At 32.4% G+C, this 12438-nt stretch overlaps 1 protein-coding gene across 2 annotated transcripts in view; it reads left to right on the forward strand.

The window, feature by feature from the left end:
- The window catches only part of TNS3 (tensin 3), a 377368-nt gene that overhangs the window by 169754 nt on the left and 195176 nt on the right, over positions 1-12438 (forward strand). For both annotated transcript variants that reach the window (XM_051984497.1, XM_051984488.1), the window contains exon 5: positions 5257-5292. Coding sequence is in view for 1 of the 2 variants with exons in the window: in XM_051984488.1 (XP_051840448.1) it covers positions 5257-5292 (36 nt within the window). In the remaining variant the exon portion in view is untranslated. The remainder of the gene's footprint in view (positions 1-5256; positions 5293-12438) is intronic.

A 12438-nucleotide genomic window follows, 5' to 3' on the forward strand; every position in this document is an offset into this window, starting at 1 on the left:
CATCTGTGACATATCACCTGCGCTTCCTTTTCAGAACTTTATCTACTTCATATTGCATCATTCTACACTCCAACTGAACCACTGAAAACCTTCTATGATCTCCCTTTTGCTCATGTTGCTTCCCTGTATTCCAAACTGTCTTACCTACCAAACCACTGTTTTTATTATAATCTCACCCATATTCTAAAATGCACCTTAAATGTGACCTCTTTCACATAGCTTTTTCTGATCTTTTGAATTAATAATAACCAACGAATTAAAAATATTTATTAAGCACTTACTAAAAGTCAGCAGCATTCCTTGTCCTCAAGACGCTTACAATCTAAAGAGGGAGGCGGCATGCTAGAAAAAAATATACAAACAAGCTAGATATAGGACAAATAGGAAAAACAGAGGGAAGGCACTGTCATTAAGAGAAGTTGATGATGGCTTTCTAGAGAAGGTGGGATTCTAGTTGAGACTTAACAGAAGTCAGGGAGGTCAGTAGTTGATGTGTGTGTGGGGGAACAGCTAGAGTGAACTTTTGGAACTGAAAGATGGAATCTTTTATTGGTGGAACTGCTAAATAATATACTGAAATTTTCTTTCTTTCTTCTCTTTTTCTCATGGTTATTTCCCCCTTTTTGGAATACTATCTTGCCTATAAAAATTCCTTTAAGGCCCAATTCATATGCCATTTTTATGATGTCTTATCTTAGAATTTTGCTCACACTGCCTCTTACAAGACTAGCTTACTTGACCTTGCAGATTTTTGTACATATGAAGGAGTAAGAATACTGGGAAAATAAGAGGGGTTAAGTAATGGGTCTTTGAATAGCAAACAACTAACTTGTATTTGACCCTGGAGACACTCAGAAACCAATGGAGTTTATTGTAGAGAAGTGACATGAGGGGACCTAAGTTTTAGGAGAATCATGTTAGTGACTTACTAGAGAAAGGTTTGGGATGGGGAGAGATTAGAGACCATCAAACCTATCATCAAATCATTGCAGTAATTCAGGCTTGATGAGGCTTCCATAAGGTGGGAGGTCTCCTTCCATTCTTCACCCTTATAGGGCCTTTCATAACATACCACTGGGACCACATATTAAGAGTCATAAATATATTTTGTTTGTTATTTCTTTCCAAACAAGAGAAACTAAACTCCAGGTAGGTAATTGTATTACCCAAAGTTGCAAAAATAGAATTTTAATACATGATTTCTAATTACAAAGTAAGTAATCTTCCCAGTAGATCAATTTTAAATTTTTTTGTGCACTTACCATGTATTAGTTTTATTCTATAGTTATATAGCATATTAATTTTATATGGTAATTATTGTACTATAATTGTGTGTCTTAGGGCCTACTAGATTATAAGCTCCTTGAGGATTCAGACGATATTTTAGACAAATTTTGATATGTTCTCCAGCTTGTTGGATACAACACATAGTAGTTACTTAACAGATGTCTATTGATTAAGTTGGGTTAATAAGATATGTGAAATATTTACCTTGGAACCAGGCATCTTGCCTTGATTGGGCAAATATGTGATTAACAGGGTCATGAGAGAAGAATATGGTGCAATTGCTTCTTTAATCTTCCCATCCTGTCTATCGTGTGCCTCTTCTTAAAAGAACTGGGTTTTTTTGTTTGTCTCATGAAAAATTATTTGAAAACAATATTTCTGATATTTTTCAGTTCAGCTAGTGAGGTTAATGGTAGACTTATGTAAACAAAAGCTCAGATTTGGTTGATTTTTTTATGTTTCTTGTGAATCCAACAGTTACGTGAACTTTTGATTTATACTGACACTCATGCTATTAGGTAGAGGACCTCAGCCAATGAAAACATAAGCCTTCTGTGGTGTTACTTAATAAAATCTTATGGCAGAATTATTCTTTTCCCTGTGGTCTCCCTCTACTCTAATTACGTGCTTTGGAAGCAGTAATTTCAGGGAAATAAATATCAATATGATTCTTTAATTTTGCTAACTTCTCGGTACATCTAAAATGTACAAATAACCAGATTTCTCTAGTTGATTTTTGAATAAACTTTTATTTTCATTCTTAGATTACAAAGAATCAAGCACAACACTAAACAACAATAAAGAAATGCAAACATTTTGTGTTGTAGTTTCCATCTCCAAATATATCACAGTGATACTAAATAACCAGATTGGAATTTGGAAGAAATCATCATGGATATTTATCAAATCATAACAGGATGTATTTTTTGTATATTCAACCAATTGTCAAATTGTAGCTCCTTTTAGTAAATATTAGCTGCTTGCTAGGTGCAAATTTCTAAACGGCACATAGTAGGTACAGACAATTAAAACACAGCCAGTGCCTTCAGTAGCTTACCTTTTATTGAGAGCACAATGGAATAACTTTTAAGCTTTTAATAGTTAAGAATCTAAGAAGATCAAGATTACTAAATCATACTATTGGGTTAAAACTGTCAGATTCAGGAAAAAAAAAAACAATCAAGGTCCAATTTATTTCTTTGCTTTATTTGACTGTCTGGACTTGTTTTGATCTATAATAAAGTTCTCTTTTGCAAGTTCATTTGTTCTTGTTTGGTCATACCTGATCAAAAGAGCTTCAAATACAAAATTGCAATACAAATTTAGCACACATTTGTTAAATGATGGCAACTTTTTGCAGAGAATTCTGTCATCATAGTGGGTCAAATTTGGACTCAGAAAGAAAATTGAAGTCCAGAATTCATATTTATCCCCATTATACCATCTTGGGCAAATGTTTAATTTTCAAAGGCCTCAATTTTCTAATCTATAAAAATGATTAAATTGCACTAGAGAATTTCTGAAACCCTTTTCAAATATAGTTCTGTGACCTTGTGAACTCTGTACCATTGTGTGGATAGATAAAATATAAGATAACTGACGTCCTCATGGAGCTTGTAGTCTAGAGATATTTAGCTTGGATATTAAAAGGAGAATGGAAGGGGGAGGACATGATAGCTGTCTTCAAATATTTGAAAAATCCTCTTGAGTCAGAAAACAATGAGTAGAAGCTGCAGAGGCAGATTTTAACAGAGTGGGGGTTGAGAGGAGGAGAGAGACAGACAGAGGAAGAAGGAGTGAAGGAGAGAAAGAGGGGAGGGGGGATGGAGAAAAGGGAAAAGGGAAAAGGACAGAAGAAGAGAGAGAAGGAGAGGAAGGAAGAGGGAGGGAGGCAGAAAGAGAAAGGGGAGAAAGGGAAGGAGAGAAGGGAGAAGGGAGGTACAAGTGTAGTTTATTCGCCACTGTTCAGAAGTGCCCCAAAGATTTCAGGTCCAATTTTGTCTCTAGATAATGTTTGTTGTTTTGATAGATTAGAAGAAGCCACTGGGGGGAAAGGAGGCCAGTATCCGGGGGTGCTATCTGATTTGGCTGTGTGGATGCAACACATGTGACTATGCTGAAAGTCACCAAGCAAGTCCATTTATTTTACTTGTTCAGATCAACAGTGAATATAGCATATGTACATTTTACCTTCCTTTTTCACTCGAAGAAATTTTTCTGATGATACTACAAAAAGTTTTGTCAATGAAGTGTGTCACTAACCTATCACGTAATTCATCTTTAAAAATTGTTGGTCCTATTTGTGTTCATTAAGTCTTATTGTCCTTGTATTCAAAGGTACAATCTCTATTCAGAGCCTTGTGAACATTGTGGAGTTGTAGTTCCTGGTCATGTCAGTCTATCAGAAGAGCCCTAATCTCCATAATCCAGAGTCTTGGCAGAGGCTGGCACTCCTAGCCTTGGGCAAACATTGTATTTTCTGCAAAGACTTGAGTGTTAACCTTTATCGAGCTTCAAACTTGTTCCAACCCTTCATGTTGCACTTAAAACTGGTCACAGCTCTCCATATTGAGCCGTGTAGAGCTGAGCTTTCTATTTATTACTGCTGCTGTGCTTTTCTAAAAATGAGGCATGTGTTTGCTACATCAAGAGGAAAGAAAGAGACATCGGTGAAGAGCTCCTTCTGAAAGCCAGTTCTTTCCTGAGAAACTCAGTTTCTCAGTATTTTACTGGGTGCTCTGAGTTCTCCTGCCAGACACTGTGGATTTAGAGGGTAGGACTTTATTCATTGTGTCTTTCATCTGTGTCAGGATCCTGCCTGCTTCTCTGCTAATCTGTTTAACTCCTCATCTGTTCCATGTCCTGCAGCAAGCAGTAAAAGTTGTTTTAATTGATTTGAGCACCTTGCATTGGGCATTGGATGGCTCCTCACTTCTCAGAGACTCAGCTTCCCAGACTGGCTGCTGGTTTATCAAATGAATCTTAATTTTTAAGTATGGTGGGAGCACTTAAAACTTTAGTTTTATTTAAAACATGAGCCTTCCCTCATTCTGATAATACTTCCTTTTGTTCTTTTTTGGGGAGAGAAAGGGAGAGTAATAGGAGGTTTGACTTCTTGATACCATATGGTACTGGAACTCAAATCAGCTTAACTCCTAATATTTTGTGTTTGATTTTTGGAATACTATCATTGCATTAAGCAAATTTATTGAGCATTTAGCCTTGTGAATTACTGATCTGGGTACTTCAGGAAATAATATATACACATGAGTAAATATTATCTGAAGCAAAAAGAGATGTGTTGGAAAGAAAGTATTGCAAGAAAGTAGAACAGGAAAATGTTGCTTTCATTTGGAGAGATCAGGAGTTGGTTTGTAGAGTTTTATGAGATGGGTAGAGTTTTGACAGACAAAAAGGGCACATGGTTGCATGTTGTAGACAACACTGAGGGATCAGTATAAACAAAGGCATGGAGATAGGCCAGTGTGACTATGTTTGCATAATGGTGACTCTCCTGGGATACCTTGTTTGGAAAGGGCTAATGGGAAATGAGTAAACTTAGACATTAAAAAGTAGGTTAAGCTAAGGCAGGTCTTCCCAATTGTATATCCAACACTTTGCCTTTTTCCTTCCTGTTCTCTGAAAATTAGGTATCTGTGGTGATTTTATGGTCTTCCGGTTTCCACAAGTTCACTGTGGAAAAGAGTATCTATCAAATTTGTCAAATCGATGATTTCTTCTTCATAGCAGGAAATTTAGAGATGTTCTAATCCAGAATTTTCCTTTTGTAGCAGAGAAAACTAACACCCAAGAAAGTGACACAAATTCATACAGTTTATGACTCTGAATAAAGCCGATATTTAATTTTCTTTATTTTAGTAGGGGGAAAAGAGCTACTTTAAGATGTGAAGAAAAAATATTACAATGAAATTGGATTGATTATATTATTATTTTTTTTTCCTTTTACAGCCTAACTCTGATGTATCTGGTCACGTAACTAGGACAGTAAGTAGTTTTTCTTTCTTGATTAATGTGGATTATATTATACTGTATTTTGGACTAGCGTTTAATGAACTGTTTTTGCTTGCTCATAGATTTCAGCATTTCAGCACTACTAGGCATGGGACATAGAGAAAAATAGAGGAACACTTCCCACTTTTGGTGTTTACTAGAATCTTGAGTATCAGCTGAGATACTTTATCTAAGCTTACTTTTTAACCTAAAAGCTATCATTTAAAATGAAGTTTGGTATTATAGGTTCAAATGTTCCTTTTCATTTGAATAAATATATCCCTTGCCTTTTTTTTTTTTTTTAAGAAGCAGTGTTAAGCCTCATATGTCTTTTAAGTTGAATAATTCTTTTGGAATTATTGGTTCAAACAAGCCCTCATCTAGCCCGAATTTCAATGTTTTGAGTTTTATTCACATATTATCCTGAGCCAGTCACTTAAGCTCTGTATAAATTTGATTTCCTCATGTATAAAGTGGACATAATGATAGTAACAATCTCAGGGATATTGTGAGGATAACATGAGTTAATATTTGTAAAGGATTTTGCAAACATTAAAGTGTTGTATTAAGTTTATTATTATTATAAACATTTGTTTTTTCAGTGACTCTAATTATAGTATACATGCTTCCTTCTACCCTGTAGAGAAAATAAGAAAAAATAAAATCCCCATTTAAAAACACAGACAGTCAAACGAATTCTCTCATTGGCCAGGTTCAAAAAAATTACCTCATTGTTTGTTTGTTTATTTTATTATGAGGGAAAACACTTTGTTAATTGTAACCTCTATGTACATGTAAGATGTTATTACAACAAAACATGTTTTGGGGAAACATTTTTGGCTTTTAATGGTGTAGCTATGTCATACCAGTTTGGAAACTATTGCATAAAATATAAATAATTTGTATTAGATATTACATGTATTGTGTTGTTATAATTCACTGATTATCTTATTAGATCAACCTTAGGTATGACTCTTATTTGTGTATGCTGTTACTTATTTTAGTAACCATCAAATAACAATCATCTCTCTTATCTTATTCTTCTTCGTATGATATATTCCCCCTCCTTTTCCTCCTAGCTAGCTTTTATATAGTTTTCTTAAAAAAAGTTTCCCCGTTTCATTTGTATTTAAATTAATAAGTATTTTGACTAATTTCTTTGAGAATGTAGGTGCCTTAGTTGTATTAACATATGCTTAGTTCTAGAGGTTTCCATCAGAGGTGTTTTTGGTGCAACCTTATGGCTTTTTGGAAACTGGATGGAGAGCAGCTGTTCTGTTTAGCAGGAAGCCACCAGCTTCCTGTCTTGGCAAGATTATCACCTTTCTGTAAAACCTTTACCTTAGCACAATGTAGCATTGTTTACTCATGAGAGATAATGTAGGGAAGGGACGGATATACATGATAAGAGAATGAATAAAAATGAAAATGAAAATTAAAAGTTTTAGGAATGTTTCTGACAATGAGAAAATATTTTCACTGTTATGTGACATGTAGACAAATATCATTTCCCTCTTATTGCCAAGTCATTTAACTTTTCTGTGCATTGTATCATCTGTCAAATGAAGAACTGGATTCAGAAACTATTGAGGGTTTTCTCTACCTTTCATGTTCTGTGATTCTAGATAGAACCATGCTTCTCACTTCATGGCTTGGTCCCATCTCACTCATTTGCTGCCATGATTACTCATTGGATAGCATGGTAGAGTGGAAAGTGTCAGAGGTCAGCTCTTAACATCTCTTTCCTTTTTCACATGGGAAAACTATGATCTCAAAGTCAAAATGATTTGCCCCAAAACCTCTTACAAAAGACTTTTCCAACATGCCATACTATTTTTTTTAATGTGCTCATTCATTGTTCCTTTTTGAACCCATATGGATTTAAAAAAAAAAAAATCATTATTAGTTTTTTTAAATGCTCAAAAACTATCCCTTCAATGATCTGTTTTAGAATTTTCCTTTGTAATAATCTATATCAAGTGTTTTCTCAATTAAATTCAAAAGTCATACTTAAAAGCCTCTCCAGAATACTGGGATATAATTTGGAAGAAATGACTTCATTTAGGGAACCTATTTGTCCTTTTGCCATCTCCTCACTTCTTTTGAATTTCAATCCCTTTATGTTTTGCTTATTCTTCCCTTTTTGAAGATCATTATCCTCTTTTTTTTTTTTTTAAAGAAGAGAAGCAAAATGCAAAGATTCTTTTTTTCTGATGACCAGGCCCATCTACCCATTACTCCAAACAATGAACTTATTTCCTCTTTATTTTTCAATTCTTGCCCATAATAGTGATCTTTAAAAAGTCCTTACTTATAATTATTTGTTAACCTCAGCTCATTTAAGACTTTTATCTTCTTTTCTGTATTCTTATAGGAACATATCTTTTTAAAATTTGTTCTCCATTATTGTGAAAAAGGAGAAGTGGATCAGGCTATTTTGTTTTTGGGTTTTGAGATACTTTAATTTTTCATCACTTTGGCTAGTTGTTTTAACCAATATAGTTTTCAACTTTCATACAATACAGAGGGTGATTTTCAGAGATTGCTGTCTGTCCTCACCCCCTCTTAAATTTTGTCATCCTAAGTTTCTCCTGACTTAGCAAAGCATGTATTTTGGATGACCGAATACCGGTTTATCATGGGACCTTCGTACTTAAAGACACTACAGCTTGGTAGGGCCTATCAGATCTTTAATTGTGTGATGAAGGCTTGAAAACCTACGAATAACTTTTATATAACAATGAAACATCAGAGATAGGACTTTTGGAAGACCACTGAATCAATATCTGGGCAAAAAATATTAAATTCTGGATCAACTAAATAAATAACCTAATAGGATCTCATAAAGTAACATCACCATCTTGTGGCCATTTACCATATTTTTGCTGTTTATCGTTAAAATAATAAACTCTCCACTTCTGCACTCATTATTTATTTATTTGCTTACTTTAGGCACAAAATGAAAGATCCCTGCCTTGATTTATACTACAATTTCACGAAAAAGATAAAACTATTGAATCAGCATAAAACTTCAGGTTTCCAATATCTATTTTATAACACGAGAAAGTTTTGGTTTGAATCCTTAGCTTTCTCTTTTTTTTAAATTATTATATTCCATTTTTTCACGTCAGAGGATTTCTGAGGACCACTTAGAAGAGGTTAAAGACTAATTTCATCCAGATAGCTTGCAAAAAATCTCATTATCTAGATTGTTTCTTAAACAGCAGTGTGAAGTTTTTTTTTTAATACTTTGATAATTGTATTTCGTTATTATTTATTTCTTATTTAATCTTTTATATTCAATTTTATATGTTTAAAATATTGAGAGAAGGGGTCTATAAGCTTCACTGTATACATGAAACATGCACAAAAAAGGTTAAGAACTCATCTCTGCTCTAGGTACAAGATTAGGCAGGTATATTATATTTCACTGTCATTAGTCATTTTATTTGGTTGAATTGAGGGGGAGATAATTTCTTAACTGCACATTTTTATTGCACAAGTGATAACATTTTATGGTTTCTTACCAGACAGAAAATATCTTATCAGTGATTTAGGAAATATTCTTTTTCATTTTCCTGTAATTTTAACAGAACAGCTTTGCGTTTTAGAAAAAAAAAAAAAAGAAACAGTTCTAATATCTTCATTTTCTTGAAGCACATCTCCCTCCTTCATCAGAATCTTGTCTTTTGTTCTCCTACTTTCTCTCTCTTCTTCATTATCATATGTGTAGATTCATCAGATGCCATAAGGAAAAGATGACAATAATAAAGTGCAGGAGAATTTGTAAGGAAAATACATGAATATATAAGTGATCATACTGATGAACTAGACAGAGTCAGGGTAATTCTGGAAAATTTTGGTTGAAATGTACAGGTAAAGTTGTTAAAAATGAAATAAAGTCCTTAAATTTTTATCTCTTGAAAGTTAGTTGTTTTTAGCCATTAATTTTCTCACAGAAAACTTGAAAAGTCATAACAATAATGCATGGTTTATTGAAACTAATGACTCTAGGAAGAGACTCACTTTACATCAATTCATGCATGTTTTCTCAACTTTCTCTTAATCTATTTAAAAATAAATAACACATCTCAAGGTAAATACATTTATATTTAATTGAATTTTTAAAAACTACAGAAAATATTATGAGTCAAGAACATTCTTTAAATCTTATTTTCTTTACTGCAAATATCAAATTAACTTTTGTGTCCATTTTTTGGGATTAAATTTAATAAAAGCATTATGGGATATTAAGATAAAGGAACCACTAAGTGGATAATTGGCTTTATACATCCAAACATTATATAACTATATATGTATGTATATATTATATATATATATTATAATAGATATACAAGTATATGTCTATATATTTCCATATATATATGTATATATATACACACACACACACACATATATACACACACACACACATACAGCTTTGAATTTTAATTAGAACTCTGAAACCAAAAGTATTAAATAGTTTAGAAAAGTATGTTGATATATATAAAATCTTGATAAAATACATAATTTCTAGTGATTCAACTCTTGTTTAAATATGGACTTTGGCTCTTTCTATTCTGTTATTAGATGTGTTGTTTCCTAAAACATTTAGTGTAAAAATTTATACTAAGTAGTAGCAGAATACTCAAGTGAATTCTTTGTTTTTGGAGGAATCATTTTTTTCAAGCTTTTACATGCAAATATATATAGTATCTATTCACATATAGTCTAGTTTTAATACAAGTAGCTAAAAAGTAATAAATGTTACTGTCCTATATTTCATCACTTTTATTTTTGTTGCTGAACTATTGATTACCTCAGATTTCTATTGGATTCCATAAACAAATAATAAAGTTTTACTCTATCTTTATTTCACCATAGCATTCCTTGGCTAAACTATATAACTATTATTAGTAAATTAGATACTTATTGATATATTTCACTCATTCATTCACTGGACAGTTATTTATAATTTACTCTGTGAACTGCATTGTGTCAAAGTCCTGAGCTCTCCAGGTCCTTCTGATCTAGTTTGTTCTTAATACTTTATAATGTAATTTGAATTTTGTATGGAATTTTAGAAATTTAGCTCCTTGAGGATTGAGTTTCATTTTTTCTTTGTATTTCCAGCACCTATTACATTGATTACTATATAAATCTTGTTGTTCAAGTGCAATATTTAGCTAAAAGTTTCTCTGCTCCTTTACCTCCAACCCCACCCTCCACAACTTTTCAAACAACTGTTGTCAATTTTACTGAACCTGCCTTCTTTTGTTGCTCTCTCAATTTTTATATGTTGAACATCTCTACCATCCCCTCCATGTAAATAGTATTTTTCACGTTAATTCTTTGGATAACCTAGTGCATATTTTCCTGAGGAAAAATTTGAAACCCCCTGATGAAGTAAAGCTGAATAATAACAAACTAGAAATATTTCAATTTTGTACATATAGTCAGTACTTAGCATAGAATAAGATGGTAGTCAATTAATATATACTTATTGAAATGAATTAAATAGAAAAAATATATTTTAGTGATATGGGCAGCACTCAGACATAGTGAAATCCAACTTCTTCCAACAAATTACGTGACTTGCCCAAAATTACTTACAAGTTGAGTTAGGTGAGCACACATGAAGACACATGGCTCTACTTAGTTTATCTAATATAACTGAAGGAATTATTCATATTTTGAATATAATAGACTATCTTTTCACTATAGCCATATGTTTGTGTGTTTAGCATTTTAAGAATTATCACTATTATATATATTATCACCAATATATTACTATTCGATGTGCCTTATTTGTTAGTGTTTTATTTCAATATTCCTTTTTAAACTCAGCCTGGCTGAAAACTGTAATATCCATAAAGGTATTTGTTGTGTATTTTAAAGGACTAAAAAAGGGGGTAAAGGAGGAGGATGGAATTTGTTGCAAAATTACATTGCAAAATATTTTGATTCTGTTTCAAATCTGTTATGCTAGTGTGAATTATGGAATCAGTAATATGTTCATCTGATTACAACATCACATTTTTGTAAGATCTGTTTAGTACTACTTTAGGTCAAATCCAAGGAGCTGCCCAAATATTCTAGATTTTTTTTGGGGGGTGGAGGGCAAGGATTGAAAAATCCTATCTGCTCTTTGAACGCAATAGTTCTTTGTTTAAAAACTGAACTTAATTTGTTAAGTGGTTTTTTGTTGTTGTTGTTGTGACAGAATTTATTGTAATTGATAATTTTTTTGTCTTTTTAATTTTTTTCTTTTACATATTAACAGTTGTGTGTTGTTGGGGTTTTTTTTTTAAAGCCAAGTCTTAAAAATAGATAGGGTTTTGCCTAGAAGATATAGAAGTAAACTTGAATAATTAACTTTTCTGCCTTACAATTGATTCTTTATTCAGAGTGATTTTTAGAAATGAATAAACATCAAACAAAATTATAAAATAGAAATTGAAATGTAGGTACTGGACCTAATTTAATGCTATTTGCTAATATTCTAATGTTTTACATGCAAATACCATAATCTTCTTCCATCTGGGTCAATAGTAATGAAATTAATAGTGAGGGAAATAAGTTTTCATCTTTTCTTTGGCCTGTCTCTTAAGTTTAGCCTTCTCTTTATTCTGTTTGTGATTTTCTTAAATATTGCCTAAAAGGATGCTATTGGGACTAAAGATAAATTTTGTAGATGACTTTTCCCCTCTTCCTATCAAAACTTTGTATGAGAGCACTAGAATATGTAAAAAAAAAAAAAATTCTATGATTCTTGGATACTCACTGAGAGACATGATATTATTATCATTTAAACATGTACTGGAACCTGATAGAGTGAGATCCATTCATTTAATCAAAAAGAAATCAGTAAGTACTTACTGTTTAGAGGATATTGTGCTCACAAGCTTGACTTAAAGCTCAAATGATATTTTATCTCTCTTTATCTTTGAATGCATGTATGTTTATGTCTGTGTATATGTGTTTACATATATACACATGTTTTAGAAGCCTTCAAATCACTATATATGTCCAGCTGATGGTATCCTAGGTTTTTAGTTGGAAAAAACCTTAGATGTCAGCTTTAATTTTATAGATGATGAAATTAAGATACAAAGGTAAAGAGATTTTTCCAAAGTCACA

This window comes from Antechinus flavipes, chromosome 1 (genome assembly GCF_016432865.1).
Source record: "Antechinus flavipes isolate AdamAnt ecotype Samford, QLD, Australia chromosome 1, AdamAnt_v2, whole genome shotgun sequence".
Taxonomy (NCBI): Eukaryota; Metazoa; Chordata; class Mammalia; order Dasyuromorphia; family Dasyuridae; genus Antechinus; species Antechinus flavipes.